The sequence below is a fragment of the Sapajus apella genome, unplaced genomic scaffold, assembly GCF_009761245.1.
Source record: "Sapajus apella isolate SASKATOON/1434 unplaced genomic scaffold, GSC_monkey_1.0 scaffold86, whole genome shotgun sequence".
NCBI classification, from domain to species: domain Eukaryota; kingdom Metazoa; phylum Chordata; class Mammalia; order Primates; family Cebidae; genus Sapajus; species Sapajus apella.
The window spans coordinates 923,401-947,268 of NW_022437026.1; the positions used below are offsets into that span (position 1 = coordinate 923,401).

A 23,868-nucleotide genomic window follows, 5' to 3' on the forward strand; every position below is an offset into this window, starting at 1 on the left:
GATGTTGTGGTGATGGGAACATGAACTGAGGCAGCATGGTAAAAATGTGGAAAAAGAATCAGAGATGAACGATGTTGAGGTAATGGGAACATGAACTGAGGCAGAATGGTAAAAATGAGGAAAAAGAATGAGAGATGAAAAATGTTGAGGTAATGGAGTTTAGATAGTTAGTGACTGGTTACATGTGAGGAGACAAGGAAAAGGCGCTTGGTGGTAGGTTGACTAGGTTCTGTCTGATGTAATATGGATGGTGCTGCTGCTCACTGAGACCGAAACTGCAGAAGGGACAGGAAAGGTGATGAATTCAGGTTGAGTTTAAGGGGCCTGTAGAAGGAGGGACATGCATTTGGAGCTGTCCAAACACACCTGTATATGTACATGTGGGTTGGGCTACATACACGTGGGAATGATTGGCATAATAACGAAATAAATAAAGTAAGCGAGGTACCTAAGTCATTAAGTAAAATAAATGGATAGTAACTAAAATGTATGGCAGTGAGTGGGACCACTGAGGGAGGAATGTGAAATGGAAAGATGAATGAACAGCAGAATGTAAAAGAGAGAAGCTGAGAGAGTATCAACACCTGAGGAGCAAGAGGAATGAAAGATTCCAAAAGGAGCTACCAGGGATGAAATAGCAGAGAGTGGGTGGGAGCAGGAATCTCGGACAGAGGCATCAAGGGTGTCAAGAGACAAAAAATGCAAAAGCAATGGAAAATTCAAGTAATAGAAGAGACAATAAATTCGAGAGTAATGAAAAAGTCAATGATAGTAACTGTGAGTTTTCAAAAACAACGAACAACAAATACTGCAGAGAGTTTAAGTAAAGGGAAGACTGAAAATGATTCACAATTTAGTAATAAGGAGGAAACTATTTAGTTTTGATAGCAGTGGTTTGAAAAAGAACTGATGGTTAAAGGATAAAATAAATAATTTAAGTCATTTTCTCTTTTTCTTTCTCTCTTTTTTTGAAGATAAAATGGGTTATTGCTGAGGTACTATAGGGTTAAGTGAAAAATTTTAAGAATTATTTTTTTAGATGTGGGATTTTTTTTTTTTTTTGAGATGTAGTCTTGCTCTATCACCAGGCTGGAGTGCAGTGGTACAATCTTGGCTCACTGCAACCTCTGCCTCCCGGGTTCAAGTGATTCCCCTGCCTTAGTCTCCAGAGTAGCTGGGACTACAGGCTCGGGCCACCATGCCCGGCTAATTTTTTATATTTTAGGAGAGATGAGGTTTCACCATATCGGCCAGCATGGTCTTGATCTCCTGACCTCGTGATCTGCCTGCCTTGGCCTCCCCAAAGTGCTGGGATTACAGGTGTGAGCCACCACACCTGAACGGTAATTCAGTTTTTGTAAAGGTTAAAAATAGTTGTCCTAGGCCAGGCATGGTGGCTCACGCCTATAATCCCAGCACTTTGGGAGGCTGAGGCGGGTGGATCACCTGAGGTTGAGAGTTTGAAACCAGCCTAACCAACATGGAGAAACCATCTCTACTAAAAATACAAAATTAGCTGGGTGTGGTAGTGCATGCCTGTAATTCCAGCCTCTCGGGAGGCTGAGGCAGGATAATCGCTTGAACCCGGGAGGCAGAAGTTGCTGTGAGCCAAGATCATGCCCTTGCACTCCAGCCTGGGCAACAAGAGCAAAATTCTGTCTGAAAAGAAAAGGAAAAAAAAAAAAAAAAAAAGAAAAAAAGGTTGTCCTTATGAATACATTTGGAAAGCTTCCAATGAAATAAAGTGTATCTATAACACACTTATAGTTTCTATTAGTAACTATTACTAATAGTAGCTGTATGCTCCCAAATAAGCTGTGTAAACTCCATAGGCCTCAGTTCCCCACCTGTAAAATGGGGTAATAATATCTACCTTATAGGGTGTTTGTGAGGCTAGATGAGAACATTCGTATAAGACATTTTTCTGAGTAATTCAAGAAATTTGAGCAATTATCATTAATGGAAATGTTGTTTTTGAATTATACTTCAATAAATAATATCTGTCGATGTGGATATAAAATTCAGTCACCTAAATTTTACTGAAGAGGAAAAATATAATTAAGTTTCTAAATACTGTGAATTGGAAACTCAATGATATTCTAGAAATAGCTAATATATTCTTAGATGTATACTATTTTCAAATAATAAGAAGGACAACACCCACTTTCATTTAGAGAGTATGAAAATAGCAATATTTGAAATAAATTTATAGTAGAAAGTAAACCTGAATTTACATGAACACAGAAAACCAGACTCAGCCCATGAACTCAGTTTCCCATGAAGAGGTTTCCTATGTGCTGTATGTGAGGATTAAGGAAACAAAGACATTTACACTTCAAAATACAAAGAGATCAAAGAAGTGCTTTCTGAAATATTATGTACATGGCCATCAGTTTTGCCTTCGTGTCTCTGTGACTCCTGACTGGCTCATGGAAAAGTATGTGAAGTACAGCATTAAGCATAATGATTTAATCTTAGCTCTGCAACTAGTTTGTAGCATGCACATTATTTAAACTCTCTGTGTCTTCTCCAGCTTTTAAGACCTTTTGTATTTCATAAGCATACTAATAGACTGTGTATGGTAATGGCAGCTTAGTTTCTTGGGTGGACAACAAAGTTTTCCCTCGCTGATGCCTGATGAAGAGTAACTGGTTAAGTCTGACAGCTCTCCACCCACAAAGTTTCATATAATTACACAGGAATCGGTATACAAAATCTGACCCTGACACTGAGGCCTTTTATAGTATGGTTATAGTAAGAGGATACAGGAAAGTTTTTTTCCCTATATATATCGTATTATTCCTAGGGTTGTTTATATCATTCCTTGGCCTGTCCACACCTCTTTCTAAACATGGCTCAGGAAACAGCAAAGGGGTTCTCTTCCAGAAAATAAAACCACAATAAAGCCAAGCCAAACTCAAGTGACCTCCCAGGCATCTTATTTTTGTGAAAATCTGCCTTATGTTAGGGTGAGGGTGATCCCTGGAGAGAGACTTCGGTATGATTAGGGCACTTGGAATAAAACTCAGAAACATTAGACTCACAGTTAGAAGAAAAACATCTAGAGGGAAAAATAGCATCAAAGAAAAAGAAAAAGTGAAACTTTCAACTTCATGGACTTTACATCATGGGAGCTTGGTTTCCTGGGAGATGAACTCCCCAGGATTGTGTTTCTCTGTGTCTTTGTATAGAATGATTAGATGGAGAGTAGTAAAGAGAGAGACAGGGAAAGCAAGTGAGAGAGTGAGAGAGAGATGGGAAGAGAAGAAAAATTTCAAAATGTGAAATTTTATCAGAAAAAGAGGATTTCATAGAAGAGATTTTAAAGCAGAAGACATACCACTTTTTTTTTTCTGCCCTAGAGACAATTTTAAGAAGGGTCATGTATTTTTTTTCTTTTCATGAATATAATTATTATTGAAAGATGTTCTGATTTCTAAAGTCCAGGCCCTCACTTCACAGTAGGAATTTAAGTTCACTGTTTTTGTTCCTTTGGGCAGAAAAACAACACCTCCCATGCCCTCGATATTATGCAAAGGAAAGCAGATTTATTTTATTTTGTTTTATTTATTTCATTTCATTTATTTACTACTTTTGAGAGAGGATCTTGCTCTGTCACCCAGGCTGGAGTACAGTGGCACGATCATGACTCACTGCAGCCTTGACCTCCCTGGCTCAAACAATCCTCCTACCTCAGCCTTCTGAGTAGCTGTGAGTACAGGTGTGTGCCACCATGGCTGATGAATTTTTTTAATTTTTTGTAGAGATGGGATCTCACTATTTTGCTCAGGCTGGTCTCGAACTGCTGGCTTGAAGCAATCCTCCTGCTTTAGTTGGGAATCCCAAAGTGATGGGATTACAGGCCTAAACCACTGTGCCTGGTAGAAAACAGATTTATAAAGAAAAATAATTTGGTTGACTGTCAGAGTTCTTTTCCTTTACTTCTTGAAACTTTTTTTTTTTTTTTTGAGACAGAGTCTTGCCCTGTCACCCAGGCTGGAGTGCAGTGGCGGATCTTAGCTCATTGCAACCTCCGACTCCCTGGTTCAAGCGATTCTCCTGCCTCAGCCTCCCAAGTAACTGGGATTACAGGCATGCACCACCATGCCCAGCTAATTTTTTGTATTTTTAGTAGAGATGCGGTTTCACCATGTTGGCCAGGATGGTCTTGATCACCACACCTCATGATCCACCCATCTTGGCCTCCCAAAGTGCTGAGATTACAGGCTTGAACCACCACACCCGGCCTATTTTTTTTTTTAGACGGAGTCTCACTCTGTCACCCAGGCTGGAGTGCAGTGGCTCTGTGTCGGCTCACTGCAACCTCTATCTCCTGGGTTTAAGCAATTCTCCTGCCTCAGCCTCCAGAGTAGCTGGAATTACAGACACGCCCACCTAATTTTTTGTTTTTATTTTTAGTAGAGACAAGGTTTCACCATGTGAATCAGGCTGGTCTCAAACTCCTGACTTGAGTTTGATTTGCCTGCCTCGGCCTCCCAGAGGGCTGGGATTACAGGCATGAACCACTGCCCCTGGATGTCTTTACTTCTTATGTCTAATTTCAGCTGGACAAATATTAATTATAAGAAGTAACAGGATTTTAAAAATTATCATGAGATATGTATTAATGTAACTATGTTTGAGTAGGGGTAGGTAGGCATGTAACACAGATATTTGTATATAACGGACCTATTCATTCATTCATTCATTTAAATTTAGTTGAGTTTATTTCAACTACTGCTCTAGGAACTGGGTTACAATAGTGGCTAGATAGATAATATTTTCCAAGAAGGAGCTAAATTTTTTCTGGAGTAAGACAGATAGAAGCCAAATGAAATAAGATATGCAATATACTTAATGGTAATAAGAGGTTGTGGAAAAATAAAATCACCATGGCGGTGGGCTCACACATGCACTTTTAACTATGGATTTTAGAAACATCCATATGGTTAACTTTCTTGGACCATATGGAAGTTTACAAATACAGGGTTTTGGAGAGGATGATTAACCCAAACTATATTCTGTCTCTAATCTTGGTTTGTTTTTTTTTTTTATGTTCTGCTGATCTGAAATATTTTTACAGTCAATACTGTGAGAAAACCATCCTTTTCCAGAAAAACTAAGACGAAATCACATAGCTTAGTTAACTGAAGGAAACCAAGGGGAGGAAGCAAATTTCCCTCAGATTTGTTCATGATATAGAATCTCACAAAAGTCAGTGTATAGAAACCAACATGGCTGGGAGATGTATTTAGCTGAGTCTGTTTTCTGCTGACATAAATGTTGCTGAAAAGTCAATAGATTTAGATTCAAAGAAAACCTGTAAAACTTAACATGGGAGAACCCACTTATAAAACTTAGATAGTTTAAGTCATATTAATTTTTTACAATTTCATTTTTTGATGATTTAAACTGTCAAAAGATTTACTCAGCCCTTATGTGCCAGGCAGTACTTTCAGTAGTGGAAATACACTAGTTGACAAATAGACAAGATCATTGATTAAATGGAATGTTAGATGGGGAGAAAGGAGACAGAGAAAAAGAAAGAAACATCATGAAAATGTTACCTAGCGCAGAGTGAGTGATATGCGCTAGCGACGGACTCGTGGACCTCTTCCAAGGACGTGCCATTGAAACTGAAGTTTAATGCAGAGGCAGAAGGAGGGCTGATACAATTTGCTTAGGGTCAAGCTTCATCATGATCAGATCAAGGACTAAACGGAAGGCCATTGTGAGTAGTACGTGTGAGTGAGAGGAAAATAGCTCAGAAAGGGATGAAAGGGCTGAGGAAGGCCTCAGTGACTATTGCAGGATTTAATTTTAAGTGCAATAAAGCTTTTAAAGTTTTTAAGTAGGAAAGTACCATCATAAAATTGCCTTTTTTTTATTTTAAAAAGCAGTTTGTGAAAAGGGATTTGGATTTTATTCTAAATGTAATGCAAGCTATTTATGAAGGAGATGACTGCTAAGAAAGAATAAGATTCCCATTTAAAAATATATCAGTATGTCTGCTCTGAGACTTTATTTCCCTACTAGATTTAAGTTCCAGAGGATAGTAATCATACTGTCTATTTGTATATTCTTTACTAGTTATCATTCCCCATTGGGAAACAATGTTCAAATATATCTCTTTACCTAGAATTGGTTGCGTGCAGCGGCTCATGCCTGTAATCCCAGCACTTTGGAAGGTGAGGCAGGCGGATCGCTTGAGCTCAGGAGTCAGAGAACAGCCTGGGCAACATGGTGAAACCCCATCTCTAAAAAAAGTGTAGAAAAGAAATTTAGCCAGGCGTGGTGGCACATGCCTGTGGTTCCAGCTACTCAGGAGGCTGATGTGGGAGGATTGCTTGAGCCTGGGCGGCAAAGGTTGCCTTGAGCTGAGATCGCGCCACTGCACTCCATCCTGGAAAATCTCTGTGCCTAGAATGTATTATGTAGAGGACCTTGCTAGATGAAAAAGAATTTTCCTTTCAAAAAAACCCTCTGATCTCTTTCTGTTTCAGAGAGTGACTTGAATTCTCAATGAAGTGAACTAACGGGTTACAAAGAGATCGGAGTTTGTTTGAGGGCTTCACTCTCCCTTTGTTTCATTTCTATCACAATGCTAGATGCACCTGACTGAGAATCTTCCCTGTTAGATATGTTAGGTCATTCAGACCCAGACAGGTGACCTCACTAGGGTGAGGGGTCTACTCATGACTTACAGTAAAACCTCTGCAATTACTAGTCAAACTTATGGGAATGAAGGGTAAGGAACACATGTTTACCACAGTTTAAAAAATTATTTAACTGCTGCAAAAATAGCTTGGATTCATCTTTCAGAAATTGATGATCATGTATCTTTATAATCTATTTTTGAAAAAATATAAATTGAATGAATGAACAAACAATATCCTTACAAAAGAGGGACTTTCAATGAAGCAATTCCACAGAGAAACAGTAAAATTATTACTTCCCATTACTAACATGCAATTTGCATTTTGGAAAAAACGTATATAGAACTTGGGAGGAGGGAGATGTTTTTCAAAAGTAACAACAAATTAATTTCATCTTTCCCCTGATTATGTAAAAAGTTGTCCCTTGGTAAGGTCTAGAGATTCTCAGGCTCTTTCATAATTAGAATTTTGACAAGCAAAAGGTTGTACAAACAACCATGTGAAGATAATGATAATGCATAATGTAATTCAGTGCAAATAAGACTTGAGGAATGGATGCAAATGGGTGGGGCTTGTGAGAATCTGGCTGCGATAAGTGAGGCTCTCATGGAGCCTTATGATGATGTTTCTGAGGACAGACAGCAAGTTATTCTGTGGCCCTGGTTATTGTAGTCCAGCATAATTTGTTCCTGTGCAGAATCAACTCCTCTCCCTTACATGCTATTGACTTAGATGCAAGAGGAAGAAAAAGCCAAACGCTGCTTTCTCTTCTGTTCCCTGCAGGGCACAGGGCTCCCTCTTCAGCATGGCGACCAGTGGCCCTGATCCTGCTGACTTTGTGCTTGGTGCTGCTGATAGGGCTGGCAGCCCTAGGGCTTTTGTGTAAGTCTGCGCTCTGACCTGGGGGAGGATCCTGGTTCCAAGGTTTGTCTAGGATGAGAACGCTTGTTATAGATTTGTTTTTTAAACTTTAATTCTGTAGCCTTTGGAAAACTCAGTGTATCTTTTTTTTGAATGGCAACTATTTAAATGGCGAATAATGGAAGAATTAAAATACAACAATCAGTAGCCAACTAGAATTAAACATTCTGTTTGAGATAAGAAATGAACATTGATGTAAAAATTGTGAACAAAAGACTAGCTAACTGAATCCAACATTGTATCAAAAAGATAATACCCCGTGATAAAATGGGTTTCATCCCAGGGATGCAGGGATGGCTTAATGCACGCAAGTCAATAAATATAATACATTACATTAACAGAACTAAAAACAAAAATTGGTCTGGGAAGGAAGAAGAAAAGAGAAAAAGAAAGATCCATAAATAGGTTTCTTTAAGTTATTTTTCACCTTTCTCTGGTATCTCCTTGAGTAACTTAATAATGAACCTTCCGAATTCTTTATCTGGCCTTTCAGAGATTTCTTCTTGGTTTGGATTCATTGCCGGGGAACTAGTGTTATCTTTTGGTGGTGCTACAGAACCCTGTTTTGTCATATTACCAGAATTACTTTTCTGCTTCCTTCTCATTTGGGTATATTGGGTATTTCAGTGAAAAGATCTGGAACACACGGGCTGCCATTCAGATTCTTTCATCCCATGGGGTGATCCCTTGATGTTGTGCTCTCCCCCTTTTCTAGGTATAAGGCTTCCTTAGAGCCAAAGGAGTCATTGTTATTTCTCTTCTGGGTGTAGCCAGTGGTGCCACCAGGCTCTAGGCTGGTGCTGGAGAATGTCTGCAGAGTCTTGTGATATGATCCATCTCCAAGTCTCCTATGTGTGGATACCAGCACTGCTGTGGTGAAGCTGGCAAGGAGGTGAAGTGACTGTGAGAGTCCTTGGTTATAGATGTGTTTCGTGTGCTGGTTTTCTTGAATGCTGGTTATGCTCGCAGTGAAGTTGTCAGATGGACACACTCAGGACCTCTGGTTAGCAAGGATGTTGCTACAGCGGAATTAGCTGTTGTCGTCTCCCTCCTGGGAGCAGGGTTATTCTGTCATGAGTTACTGTAATGGCTTGAGTTGGTTGGCCTCCAGCCAGGAGACGGTGCTTTAAAGAGAGCACCAGCTGCAGTAGTAGACAGGGCATATAAGCTTGCTCTAAATTGGCCAGGATAAGTATTTAGGTTTCTCAGGTGATGGACAGGCCATACAGCTCCCAAGAGTTTATGTCTTTTGTGTTTGGCTACCAGGGTGGGGGGAGAAAAAACATCACATGGGGTCAGGGTTAGGCAGGTCTAAGCTCACACTCTCCTCGGTCGGGGCTTGCCACGAATGCTGTGGGGGATAGGGGTTGATTCTCAGGGTATTACAGCTGCCTCTGCTGTGTCATACAGGTTGCCAGGGAAGTGGGAGAAAGCTGGCAGTGATAGGCCTTACCCAGCTCCCACATAGCTGGTGAGGCAAATCTTGCTCGTCTCATGTCCTACCAACAACACTGAGTTTATATCCTGGCAGCCCATGCCAGGGGCTCTGAGCTTGCCCCAGGCTACAAGCCTCTCCACTGAGAAAATAAGCAGGTTTTCAGGCCACACCCCTCCCCACCTTCCCACAGCATCCATCACTTCCTCTGTTGATATCTATAGCAGTTCCTCTTTGCCACCTGAATTTTGCTTAAGAAAATTTGTATCTAGTTGAAACTATTACAGAATTCATTAGCTTCTTTCGCTCTGTGATTCCTCTTTAATTCCACTGGTTGCCTTATCCAAAGACCCCTGAGACAAAGTCAGGGATGGCTTCCCGGGGCTTGAGCTGGAAAACGGGAGTGCCTACAGAACTCTTCCCTCTGCTTCTTCTCCTTTTATATTCTGCATGGCTCCCTACATCCATTTCTGCTTCAGTTAAGATTAAATCCTTCTCCTGTAACCCAGATTTTCAGGTTCCCCAGTATGGATGTGTGTTCAGCGGTAGGTGTTCCCCCCACTCACACATTTTTGGCTGTCTTGCAGAAATTTCAGTACTGAGTTGCGTCTTTCAAAGGATCCGTGAATTCTTTAAGCTTTCTTGGTATGTTCCTGAGGTGGTTCCTAGAGAAGTTCACAGTGTGAGTCTCCTCATGCTGTTCTGTTGTCCAAGTGGGAGCTGCACCTTAGCCCTCTTGTCTGCCGTTTTCTCCCATGACTTCACATTTTCAGACAGACTTAAAGAAATTAATTTGCCCAAGGTGATACAACTTCTCATATATGTATGGGAGTCCAACCTTGAATATAGGCAATATGAGATCTCAGAGCCTGAGAGACTACTAAAAGATATACTGTTTTGTCTTCCCCATATGCAGAAAATGGGAATAAAGCATAGAAATAAGCTGTCCAGTTTGACTTGGTCATTTGGGTTAGTTTTTCAGTACTACCAGCTCTCCAATACTCATCAAGCCACCATTTCCCATATGGAAGAAAGATTCGGAAATATCTCCCGACAGTTTCAATCTCTTCAAGTCCAGAACACGAAGCTTGCAGAAAGTCTGCAGCATGTGGCTAAAAAACTCTGTCGTGAGCTCTATAACAAAGCTGGAGGTAAGTGTGCCCTGGTCACTGTATCCCCGTGCTATTTGGCAATAAAGAGATGGATTTCCCACCAGTGAAAGTGAGAGTCAAATATTATTTAACTAGAGGTCTGGCAAACTGAATAAAGGGTTTGGGCTTCCTGATTATGATCAATTGTTGGGATCATGCGATTCATATGTGTCTGTGAGACCATACATCGAGGGACTCTTCAAATGCAGGCATTTAAAGCAATAAAACAATTACCTAGGAATAACCAAAATAACACTACGAGTAAAGAAAATACAGGGTTGGGTCTCGGTCTACCTCAGCAAATGTTCTTACAAATTCTTTCCTAGCAAGAAGTAAGCAAACTCATAACTATAGTTCTCAAATCTTAAAAATCATACAGGGAGTGGTCCAAAAATGCAGATAACCTGAATCAAATTCCAGTTATTTTAATTCAGGATAACTAAAATATGTATTTTAACAAGGACTACAGATGATGACAGTACCAGTAGTAGGTGAACTACCATGGATGAAAATACTGCTGAGAAGTCTAGGAGCATCACTTCAGAGTGAGTGTGTGTGTGTGTGTGTGTGTGTGTGTGTGTGTGTGTGTGTGTGTGTATTCCCATTCTCCTGTTCTTTTCAGGTTTTGTGATAATCTACTTTATTCAAGTCAGCTCTCTTTGCTGCTCTCTTTATCATGCTTACTTGGGAAATGGCATCCATGTTCATGTTCCCACTTTTTATTTATCTTTTAGGAACTCTAAAGGAGGGCAGAGTCTTCTCATCTTCCCTCTTGAAACAGGCATCCTGATTGCGTGGTTACCCTGGAAAAAATATTAGTATGCACACCTTCACTTCTCTAAGTGATTCTTTCCTACATGACTAATGACTTCAATGGTCATAACGTCCTTATTATTTATTTATTTATTTATTTTTGAGATGGAATTTTGCTTTTGTTGCCCATGCTGGAGTGTAATGGCACAATCTCGGCTCACCACAACTTCTGCCTCCTGGATTAAAGTGATTCTCCTGCTTCGGCCTCCCGAGTAGCTGGGATTATAGGTGTGCACCACCATGCCCAGCTAATTTTGTGTTTTTAGTAGAGGTTGGTCAGGCTGGTCTTGAACTCCCGACCTCATGTGATCTGCCTGCCTCAGCCCCCCAAATTGCTGGGATTACCAGTGTAAGCCACCTTGCCCAGCCTCATAAATGTCCTTATTTACTAATTTTTCTTTTTCTTTCTTTCTTTTTTTTTTTTTTTTGAAATGGAATCTCACTCTGTTGCCTAGGCTGAAAGGCAGTGACATGATCTCGGCTCAGTGCAACTTATGCCTCCCAAATTCAAGCAATTCTCCTGCCTCAGCCTCCTAAGTAGCTGGGATTCAGGTGCACAAAATCATGCCCAACAATTTTTTTTTTTGTATTTTTAGTAGAGATGGGTTTTCACTGTGTTGAGCAGGCTGGTCTTGAACTCCCAACGTCAGGTGATCCCCCTGGCTTGGCCTCCCAAAATGCTGGGATTATAGGAATGAACCACCACACCTGGCCCTTATTTACTAATTTTTCTAACAACCCAGTGTGCATACTTTTCTTTGTTGGATGTTGTATCTTCAAGAAGATAATCCACTACCTGACAGGCTGAGGCTGGAAAATTGTTTGAACTGAGGAGATCAAGACCAGCCCAGGCAACATAGTAAGACATCATCTCAATTTTTTTTTTTTTGAGACAGAGTTTCGCTCTGTTGCCTAGCCTAAAGTGCAGTGGCGTGATCTCGGCTCACTGCAGTCTCCATCTCCTGGGTTCCAGCAATTATCATATCTCAGCCTCTTGGGTAGCTGGGATTACAGGCGTGCACCACCACACCTGGCTAATTTTTGTATTTTTTTAGTAGAGACGGGATTTTGCCATGTTGCCCAGGCTGGTCTTGAACTCCTGGCCTCAAGTGACCTGCCCATGTTGGCCACCCAAAGTGCCGAGATTACAGGAATGAGCCACTGCGCTCAGCCACACACACAAAATTTTTTTTAAAGGTAATCCAGATTTTCCTAACACAAACTGTCTTTCAAATTTTCATTTAGGTATATAAAAACAAATAAAAAGAAGCTATGCAAATAAATCATATTTAATTTAAATATAAAATCTGCATGCAAATGTATTAATGCTTCTCATAAAAAGTTCTTAAATATTTTTGGTTACATATTAGTTCTCAGTTTTAATCTGCTACTTTTTATTTCTTACCCTCATCTTACCCATTATCCATCCATCGATCCACCCATCCATCCACCCATCCACCCACCCACCCACTGAAGTGGTGTTTATCTATCCATTTACTTAGTATTACTGCCAGTATGGTTGAAGTATTTATTGAATGCCTGCTAATGCATGTCTGACAGAACACATAGGATTTCTACTCTCATGGGCCACTTACTCTAGTGGGGTGATGGAAATAAGTATATTGAAAAACATTAAAAAAGACAACTAATATCTTTGTCTCTGTTGCTGTAAAGGAGTACCTGAGCCTGGGTAATTTACACAGAAAAGAGTTTTATTTGGCTAATGATTCTACAGGCTATACAAGAAGCATGGTGCCGCCATCTGCTTCTTCTGAGAGCCTCAGGTGGCTTCCACACATGGGGGAAAGTGCAGCAGGTAATATGGCAAGAGTCCAGGAGGCAAGAGACTGGGGAGGGACGTGTCAGGCACTTTCTAACCATCAGTTCTCCCAGGACTAATGTAGCGAGAACTCAACAAGCTGTTCATAAGGGATCTGCTCCCTTGACGGAGACACTTCCCATTAGGCCCCATCTCCAACACCAGGATCGAATTTCAGTATGAGATTTGGAGGGGACAAATGTTCAAACTATATCAACCAGCATTTCCAAGTCTGCCCCAAATGTTCCCTGTTTTCGTACTAAAAATCCCACAGCCTGGGAAACCCTAGGTCCCAGGTATACAATAATGATTGGCCAACCAAAATAAAATGTATAAGAGATTAATCAATCCTTTGAGAAATGAAGGTAAACAAGGCAAGAGGGGTAAGGAGTTCAAGGGTAGTGTGTTTGTGTTGCTACTTTAAGTAGAGATGTCATAAATCTTTAATTAAGATGACTATATGGTAGAAAGACTTGAAAAGTTAAGGGAGTTAGCCGTGTACATATAGAGAGGAATAATAAGCCTCATGGGTAAAGCAGGAAACACAAGAGGCTTAAAATGTATCTGCATATTCAAGGAAGAATGAGGAGCCCACGTGCTTGGAGTGGAAGACTAACAGGAGGCTAGGTAGAGATGATGTACAGCATTAGGTTCCTTTGCAAGAGTTTGGCTCCTATTTTGAGAAGATGAGGATTAATTATGGGATCTTGAGCAGAGGAAATACATTGTCTGGCATAAGTTTTTAAAGGCTTACTCTGCAATTATGTTAAAACTAGACTGGAAGAGGAAAGAATAGCAACAGAGAAATCAGATAAGAGACAGCTGCCACTAAAATCTAGGAGAAACATGATGATACCTCTAACTAGGATATTGTTTGTGGAAGTAATTACATGATGGGCTATAAATGGATGTGTGAGAAATGAAAGATTCCAAAACATCTCCAGAATTGGGAAACAACACAACTAGAAGCATCGAGGTGTAATCAAGTGAAAGGAAGAAGAATTCTCTGGCTACAAGGGGAAAATTGGAAACCAGGAATACTATTTGGGGAGTTAAATATATGAGCAAAAAGTTCTGGGCCAGACATGTAAACAGACTTACATTCCTTTTGTCTGAAGCACAGAAAAATAAAGGAGAAACAGAGAGAGAAAGGAGTATAAGAAAAAAAAAGATGATCAGGCTTTTTTTTTTGGGGATGACATATTTTCATGTATTTATGAAATGGAATGCCCTTCAGCGTATTGGTCTTGCTAATATGAACATTATTGTTTACTGATCCTAAATACCTGTAAATATTTATTGCACTATACCATATACAAAAATTGGCAATTTATAGATAAAATAAGTTCGTAGAAAGTGTACATGTTCAGTTTAGAAATTAGTTGGTATTTTAATTTTCCTAGGTGTATATGCCATGGACAAAACATTTGAGAACAGTCCATTTTCTGTCCACACATTTTTTTCTGGCCCAAAATATACATTTTCTTCTTTAAAAATATACATATTATTTGGGAGACAGAGAGGTGGGGGGAACAGGGTCTCACTCTGTCGCCCAAGGTAGAGTGGAGGATATATGTAAATCTCTTTGTATTTATGTATCTATAACTATATCTACATCTATCTATGTCTATACCTGTAACTATATGTATATATAGATAAATGTATTTCTTCTGATCTGTATTACATTTTCATCCTCCAATGGTTTAAGTAATATTATATCAACTATTTAGTTAGTTGAAGGTAAGAATGTAAACAGGTATCTCTGTCTCTGTCTCTTTAGTTACATCATATCACTACCTATTTCACATAAGGCTCTTGGTCCTTGAATCTCTCACTTTTCAATCTAATTGTCCATTGCTTCCTCTTAAACATTCATTGAAAATTTCTCTTTATATTAATTCCCATATGAGTATGGGACTTGCTTTTACATAGGGCACATAGAGGATCACTTAAAACTGAAAATTGAAGGTATTTAAGAAAACATTATACATGAGGGGGGATGAGGTATTTATACACTGTACCAAAATTGCAGTTACACAGTTTCTACTTACTGAATCAGAGCAGACATGACAATGAACCAAGATTCTCCTTGCTGAGTCCAGATGCTGCTTCATAATCTTTTCCAGCACAGCTCTCCAAGCAGGTATTACCCATCTAAATTCTCATAACAACGGGGACCACAGTTGAAACTGACATTTATTGAGTGCTTTGTATGTGTCAGTCTCTGTGTGAACCAGGCTGTTTTCCTTATTTACATTTTACAGCAATCCTCTTAGGTAAGCATCATTCCCATTCTTTTTCCGTGTTTTAGAAAGTCTGAGGATCCTTTTCTTTGTGCTTGAGTCTATCCAGGTTTGTTATATTTCTCCTAGCAGAATTCTGAGGCAAGCAGACCTGTCTGAGAGAGGGCAGAAGCTACTGAGTGCCACAGCAAGTTTGTCATAATATGATAAAAATATCCTTCTCAGTTATTCTTTTAACATTTTGTTTTATTTTATGAAATATTTCAAATTTACAAGAAGATGTAAACAATAACATAATACCTACCAGTGTATTAGCCAGTGAGATTTTAACATGTTAACTAGATTGCTTTTAAAATAAAGAAATTGTTAAGGATATGACTCAAGTTCTCACCCCACTACAAACCCACAAGAGACTGGATTACAGTTTCCTAACTCTAAATGACCCAAGGTCATGTATCCACATAGGTATTGAAACTATGACTCAGGGCCTGGCTCCTATATTTGCTGTCACTACCCATACTTCTGTGGCCTGGATGCCCAACTTCATTTGTGACATGGAGATTCAGCATTCTAACTTCATGCTTGCCTCAGTATTTTTTTTCTTTAAAATTTTATCTATCTTTGTTTAGAGTGAGAAAAGATTCCACATCATATTGGTATAATTGTATTTTTTAAAACTTATTTTACTATTATATAAGATAATTTTGAGGAAGAGCATTACAGAAACTTTATTTTCTAAACACAATGCAGTTGGAGTTTCTGTACATATGAACAGCTTTGTGAAGCTGGAGATTCTTTTCACGTGCAAATTTTTTTTTTTTTTTTTGAGACAGAGTCTTGGTTTGTTGCCTAGGCTAGAGTGCATTGGCGCAATCTCGGCTCACTGCAACCTCCGTCTCCTGGGTTCAAGTGATTCTTCTGCCTCAGCCTCCCTAGTTGCTGGGATTATAGGCTCCCAGCTAATTTTTTTTTTTTTTTGTATTTTTAATAAAGACAGCATTTCACCATGTTGGCAGGCTGGTCTCAAACTCCTGAACTCCGGTGATCCACCTGCCTCGGCCTCCCAAAGTGCTGGGATTACAGGCATGAGCCACCATGGCGGACCATATTCTGAATTTCATAGGCAAGTGTCAAGAAAGTTCCCGTCATTTATTACAAGAGTCCATATTCCACATAAGCAGTTAATGTGTGTTTTAATTTCTACAGTATCTCAGCACCACTTATAATTCCTGGCATTTAGTAGGTGTTCATTAAATATTCATAGTTATCATTGCCTGGGCTATTCATTCAATGTTGAAGACGACTTAGTTCTTTCTTGGGACATCAAATACTATATAACTTCAAGAAAGGAACACAACAGACACACGCAGAAAATAATAAAATAATAATAAAATTTTTTCCAAGCACACAGGTGCAGCCCTTGTCCAGAACAATGGAAGTGGCATGGAGACAATTGCTACCAGTTCTATAAAGACAGCAAAAATTGGGAGGACTGTAAATATTTCTGCCTTAGTGAGAACTCTACCATGCTGAAGATAGACACAAAAGAAGAGCTGGTAAGATTCCAAGGCTTTTCAATGTTTGAAGCATTCTCAAAAAGAGGCTGTAAAAGAGCTAGGCAAGAAGATTCTAAGGATCAAGAATATCGGTCCACAGGTTTTCGTGCTTGTTTTAATCAGGGCCTGAGTCTTATTCCTATTGCTTTGAATGGTCCCCTGAAGTAGATAAAAGGAGTTGTGCTCTCCACAAATACCCACCCCTTAGAAACGTGAGCAATATCACTTTAAACTTCCCACTCAGTCAGGGAGCAAAGGTAGAATGTCTTCTTTTCTTTTTTGGTTTGGGTGGAAAAGGAATAATGTTGATGCAGTGTCAGAAACATGAAAATAGTGCTGTCTGCTCTTTCATTCTAAAAGTGGCAAAGTTTTTAAGTGGAAAACATTTAACTAAATTATTACCATAATCTGCAAATATATATCTTGCCTTCCAGAAGTTTACAGCCTAGGATAGACTGGTCAAGGCAAATGTGACGATAAAACTACAAATTGACATATGTTTAGTTAGTACATGCAGTTAAAGTACACTAATAAAATATGATTATTCCCTTTCCTCTCATATTTATTGCCTTTGAATCGAAGTTCTCAAACAGTATGGCCATTGCTTATTTATCATTGCTTCTCTAGAATTTAGCAGAGATTTTTCTTGATGAAGAGTATGTTATCAAGAAAAGATTATTTAGTTGAATTAAATGCCAAGCTCACTACACAAATTCTTAACATTGTTTTAATTACCACTTAACTTCTACCTACTTCCTGAAATCTGTAATGAAAGAAACTCTGTAATTTCTCTCACCTACTAAAATAGTATTTTATAACCCTTTCTTGATGATTTAATTTAGGCATAAAGTGAGGTAATGTCTTTGACTAAGACTGTGCCCTGACATAAACCCTCCGAATTTTTCTTATTCTCTTTGCTTCCCCTGCCTCCAGCGTATACTGCAGCCTCAGGTATATAATTGTACTATATTACATCATGTGGTAGGAAATTTTCTTGTTTTACTTTTTTTCCTTTTTCCTTTTAGCATATTCAAGTAACAAGCGAGAAATTTTCTTGTTAAAGCTATGTAGTTATTTCCTATCACGAACTTCATATATGTCTATATATTTAAATCATTTTTGTATGATTTGCTTTCAAAACTTATAATTTGAAGGAATCCCTCCTATTTAATTGGAATCAATATTTTCAAGTACAGTTATTTTCACATGCTCACATTATGACTATTTGCTTGGTAACAGTTTCATTTAAATTTCCAATAATCTCTCATTAAATCAGTATATTTTATTAATTATCTGAAGGGTTATGAATAGAACAATGAAATAAAGTGTATTGTTGAGAAACTCATTGTATGGTGGAAACTAAAGATATCAAAATGGATAATTATAATAAATGTTTAGATAATTTTTCTGTTAAAATATTAGGAGTGCACTGAGCCTGGGGAGGTTGAGGCTACAGTGAGCCGTGATCATGCCACTGCACTCCAGCCTGGGCAACGGAGCGAGAACCTGCCCCCACCAACTCTCCAAAAATATGTATTAGGAATGCAAAGTGAGACTAGATACATTTTAAAAGTTATTTTAACTTTTAAAATAACTATTTTAAAATAACTATTTTAAAAGTTAAAATAACTTTTAAAATGTATCTAGTCTTACTTTGCATTTCAAAATAACTTTTAAAATGTAAACATATGTTAAATATGGATATTAGGAAAAGAATTACCATGTACAGGACTATACATATGTGTGCTCATAAATATTTATAAATTGAAATTTAAAATTTTCTTTCTCCCCTTCCTAGTCTAAGACATAAATCATCCTTGCAGATTTTTCATTTACTTTTTTTCTTCCTTTCCCAGGTATTTATAAAGGTTACTATCTCATTCCTGCATTTTTCCCTCCATATTCTTCCATGTCCCAGAAGCATTCCACATCTGTTTGTTAATCTTTCCCTCATATTTTTAAATCAACATTAGTGTTTAATTCTGTGCCTTTAAAGCAAGGGGTCAGGAACAAATCTTAGTTGATGTGATTTCTGCTTTCAGAATATTGATATGTGTTCTATATTTACTGAGACAAAATAAGTTATTAAACCTCGATAAATTTCTGACTGGCCTCAGGACAGATGCTTTTTCTCTTAAGCATTCGAGCATCTATGTGAAGCAGGACTCGTGTGTGCTTTGAGAAAAGTGCTGGCTGCCCCATGCACATCTGTACATGTGTGTAATTATGCCACCAGATCTAAAGGTTTTCTTGTGTACTTTTCACAGGAGTTTGCCATGTCTCAGAGCTACTCTGAGTTTTTCTACTTTTATTGGATGGGGCTCTTCCGCCCTGGCGGTGGCAAGGTCTGGCTGTGGATGGATGGAACCCCTTACACTTCTGAACTGTAAGCCCTCAGATATTTTATGGGAAAGGCATTTACAAGATAGTTTGGTTGAGTGATAGGGTTCAAGAATTTGGCTTATCAAGTATTAATCAAACTTCTGCTTTGTACTGGAGACTGTGTTTGCAGGAGGATGACCAAAGATGTTTGCACCATAGTGCTTCCTCATTTTTTTTCTTTGATATAGTATCTTGCTCTATTGCCTAGGCTGGAGTGTAGTGGGATAATCTCTGCTCACTGAAACCTCTGCCTCCCAGGCTCAAGCTCTTCTCTCACCTCAGTCTCCCAAGTAGCTCAGACTACAGGTGTGCACTACTACATCTAGCTAATTTTTTGTAAAGGTGGGTTTATGCTGTGTTGCCCTGTCTTGTTTAGAACTTCTGAACTCAAGTGATTTGCCCATCTTGGCCTCCCAAAGTGGTGGGAATACAAGCATGAGCCACCATACCCAGATAGTGCTTGCTCTTGAACTGCTTATAAGCCTGTGAGGGAGAAGGACACATAGCATTAGTAAAATATCAGGGGTAGTTCTCTTGCTGCTTTCAGAAGTGTGTGTCTGGTATGTACTATGGATGAAAGAATGGAGAGACAGAGAGATAGTGAGAGAGAGATCTTTTATAGACGAGTAAACTGAAGCCCAGAAGTCCAGGCTGTAATGATTGTTGCCTAAAGTCACACAACTTGTCAATAGTCAGAGATAGGATAAGATTTCTTGGCTTTCTGTGCAGTGAAATAGGGAGCACGTCTTTAAAAACACAGTCTCTGAGAAAAGATTTGCAGAAAATACGAGCAATGGTGGAAAACACTAGTGGTACTTATGCTGTGAGCATTTAGGTAGGAGTTTACATGGTATCTGTGTTAGTCCATTCTTGCATCACTACAAAGGAATGCCTGAGCCTGGGTAGTTTATAAAGAAAGGAGGCTTAATTGACTCACAATTCTGCAGGCTGTACAAGCATCTGCTTGGCTTCTGGGGAGGCTTCAGGGAGCTTTACTCACGTCAGAAGGCAAAGCAAGAGCTGGCATGTCCAATGGCAAGAGAAAACACGAAAGAGAGGGGTGAGGGAGGGTCCAAGCCCTTTTAAACCACCAGATCTTGCATGAACTGAGCGAGAACTCACTTATCACCTAGAAGAGGGCACCAAGCCATTCATGAGGAATCCGCCCCATGACCCAAACACCTCCCACCAGGCCCTACCTCCAGCACTGGGGATGGCATTTCAACTGAGATTTGTAAAGAGCAAGCATCCAAATCATATCAGTATCCTTTGAAATAAGAAAATGTAATTTCTCTATAGAAATATATCACATTTAAATCCATGTTGGAAGAGATACCATTCTTCCCTACATATAAGTTAGCATTAATTCTCCCAGGAGACAGGACATATTTGATGTAATCATTTGCATTTTACAGTTAAGTAAACTGAGTTACAGAGGAGGTAGGTAACTTTTTAAGTGGCAGAAAACCCATATAATTTTGGGATAGAGCGCATAGTTTCATTTTAGTTAGAGGTGATTTGTGTTGTTCTAGGTGACCTGTCATTTCTAAGAATGAGTCTGGAAACTGAAGGGGCTGAAGAAAAAGAGTCACATGACCCCATTTTCCCAGTAAACTTATTCTGATTTCTAGACTATAATTTTATCACCCATGGAAGAATGGGTATTTAATATTTTATTTTAGAAATAAACTGTGATTAAATTTACATTTTCTTCTTTTTTTAAGGTTCCATGTTATGATAGATGTCACCAGTCCAAGAAGCAGAGACTGTGTGGCCATCCTTAATAGGATGATCTTCTCAAAGGACTGCCAAGAATTGAAGCGGTGTGCGTGTGAGAGGAGGGCGGCAATGGTGAAGCCAGAAAACCTCCGTTTCCTCCCTGAAACATCAGGTGAAGGTGACTGACTCCCCAGCTGCAACCACAAACAGCAGAGTGAGCCAGGCAATGCCAATGCAAGGGCTACTTGAGACGTGGGGAAATGGAACATAATCAGGCAAGACTGTTTCTCTGACTAGTACAAAATGGGTTCTCACGTTTCCTGCTCAGGATCACCAGCATTTCCAAGCTTGGGTCCATGCACATATTTAACAGTCACAAGAAGTCTTATTTACATGCCACCAACAACCTCAGAAACCCATAATGTCATCTACCTTCTAGGCTTAGAGATAATTTTTAGCTTTCTTTCTTCTCAACGTCGAATATCACCTCCTTGTTTCCATGTCTTCCTCATACTTGGAGGAATGAGAAACTTTTTGAATTAGGGGAAATACATGGAAGTAACATCCTTTTTCCTGACAGTCAAGTTGTCCATGAGAAATTAGCGGTCACTCCCCAGATTGTACCACCGAATACACAAGAAATTCTTCATGTTTGTTTCAGTTCATACTAGTCCCTTCTTAATCTCTCAGTAAAGACCCCATCTGCTTTCTCTATGGCCTGCTTCTGAACAGGAGTGTCTCCTGTTATGAGAATGTCAGTGTCTTATAAACATTCCTCTCTGTGGCCACTAAGACCCTGATAATTGTCTATCTTCCATATGAATTTCTCCCAGGAAAGAAATATATCCCCATCTCATTTCCATATCAGAATTACTGTCCCCAATATTCCCTTCAAAGAGATTAAAGGCTAGAAAAAAGTCAGTCTTTTCATCTGCACCTGTAATACTTTGATTTCAGTTCCTATTTTCTTCCATTGACCCATATTAATGCCTTTGAGGTACCAAAGATTTAATAATAATAAATGTAAATACTGTGAAGTGTGTGTGATTTTACAATGGACTTTTGATTTGTGGGAAAATTCAGCATGAAAATGCTTTTCAAAATATGATAACAATCATTATTTTGAATGGACACCTTACTGAGAGTTTTTGGGGACTCTACAAGAGTACTGATTACATGATTATTTGGGGGAAATAAGCCATCTTTGAAATACATGTTGTCTTCAAGAGAACAGTTTTAACACTTAACTAAAATGAAATCTTTTGAGGAGAGCTTACGGCATTAACACATGGTTGATGAGTAAGCCGAGCTGCATTAGTGCACATGATTTCCAATCAGGTCATGGGACATGAACAGAGGCAGTGACATCTTTGTAGCTACTCCTTTGTGAGGCATTTCTTTCTTGAGATGACTCCATGCACAAATGCAACAGGGATCATTGTGAGAGACACCATTGCAACCATCAAGTCTACTGGTTTATTTATAAATCAATTTTGGGGGTTTAATGCTAGAAAAGATAACATCATAAATCTTTGTTTTTCAACAGTGGAAACTGAAGTACTTCAGTTGTGTTTTTCATAAACATCTATCTCATGGTAAAATGACAGACAGGAGCAATTGTATGATAGAAAGAACACACTGGTGCTCATTTTCATAAACTTCCTTTTGTAAGATTGTCACTTAGCAAAGACTATTGCAAATTCTTCCTTGAGAACTTTCCTTTCAATTATCTGTTGATTTCCTTAAATTTTTCTTTAGTGTTGAGCACGTTCTGTCAATACATTGTGTCATGCAAAGAAAACTGTATTTGTGGTCAGAAAATGAAGATTTTAGAGTTCTTATTCTGATTTACTTATTAGGCAAGTTGCTTTACTTCATGAAGTCTATTTCACTGCATATGAAGTAGAAGCAGTTATAACTTCCTCATAATGTTACTGTTAGCTGAAATGAGGTAAATGTGAAATCCATTTCATAATGTAAATTGCAATATAAAATGTCAGGGAAGCCAAGAAAGTATTTCTAAAAGGACTCTAGTAATTTATTTTTAAATATGGGGGGCACACACATGGCCGAACAGTGCTAAAAAGAAAAAACTTCAGCTGAATTAAATTTAAAAGTTTAATTGAGCAATGAACCATTTACAAATCAGGCAGCCACAGTAGAGTCAGACTCACAGTAGACTCAGAGGCTCCAGCGCAGCCATGTGGTAGAAGAAGATTTATGGACAGAAAAAGGAAAATATAGTATAGAAAACAGAAGTGAGGTGCAGAAAAAACTGGATTGGTCACAGCTCGGCACTTGCCTTATTTGAACACAGTTCAAACAGTTGGCTACGTGTGATTGGCCAAAGCACAGTGATTGGCACAAGTGTAGGCTGGGGTCTGTTTACACCTCAACTTGTTAGAGTTCACATGATGTACAGAGAAACCTGTAGGCTGATGTTAAAATACACAAGAAGGCAGTGTTAGGCTAAACTTGATTTATTAATAACAATAGACTTCTTTGGAGATTTTTATGAACAAATTGTAGAAGGGCACATATACTGAGGAGCTAAGGACATTATTTGCAAATATTTTCTACGATGAGTGCAGACGTTCAATGAAAGTAGTTTGTATAATAGGTACACAACAAGAAATGAGAAGTAAGCCTGCAGTTAAGTAATTGGTATGTAAGTCTTGTGGCTACAGAAAGAAAATATGGCTGATAGGAGAAATGTGGATTAACTGTAAAACAGAAACATGCACTCATTTAAATTTTGACGCCTAGCATCCTATGTAGCTGCAGTCTAGCTCAGGGATGGATGGAAAGCCTCTTTTTAAGTGCTTGATTTGAAGAGTCCAGCTGCCTGCAGAGTGAGTGTTGAATGGTATTCTCGTTCTAAGTCTGGGACTAAGGGATAGTTACTTTAGATAGTGAGGAGGAAAAAATAGCACACATTTGACATACTTCAGCTCCTTCCTTGAGCTTATTCTTTTTCATCTTTCCTCTCAATACCTTCATCTTTATAGCAAAATTCACAATATTGATCACAATATGAACAAACATTTTAAAACAATAGAAAAAGTGTATAGCATAGCATTCTCACTATATACTTTTGAAAAATCGATATTAAGAATAGGAAATAATGAGGCCGGGTACGGTGGCTCAAGCCTGTAATCCCAGCACTTTGGGAG

At 38.9% G+C, this 23,868-nt stretch overlaps 1 protein-coding gene across 2 annotated transcripts in view; it reads left to right on the top strand.

Annotated features, from left to right (window-relative positions):
- Positions 1-21,739, top strand: part of CLEC1A (C-type lectin domain family 1 member A) — a 25,043-nt gene extending 3,304 nt beyond the window's left edge. Inside the window, exons 2-6 of one of the 2 annotated variants that reach the window (XM_032254356.1) lie at positions 7,440-7,538; positions 9,987-10,163; positions 16,443-16,594; positions 18,862-18,980; positions 20,701-21,739. In XM_032254356.1, the coding sequence (XP_032110247.1) occupies positions 7,440-7,538; positions 9,987-10,163; positions 16,443-16,594; positions 18,862-18,980; positions 20,701-20,881 (728 nt within the window). In that variant the 3' untranslated portion in view covers positions 20,882-21,739. The remainder of the gene's footprint in view (positions 1-7,439; positions 7,539-9,986; positions 10,164-16,442; positions 16,595-18,861; positions 18,981-20,700) is intronic. The other variant, XM_032254357.1, reaches the window with a different exon arrangement.
- The last annotated feature ends 2,129 nt before the right edge of the window (positions 21,740-23,868 follow it).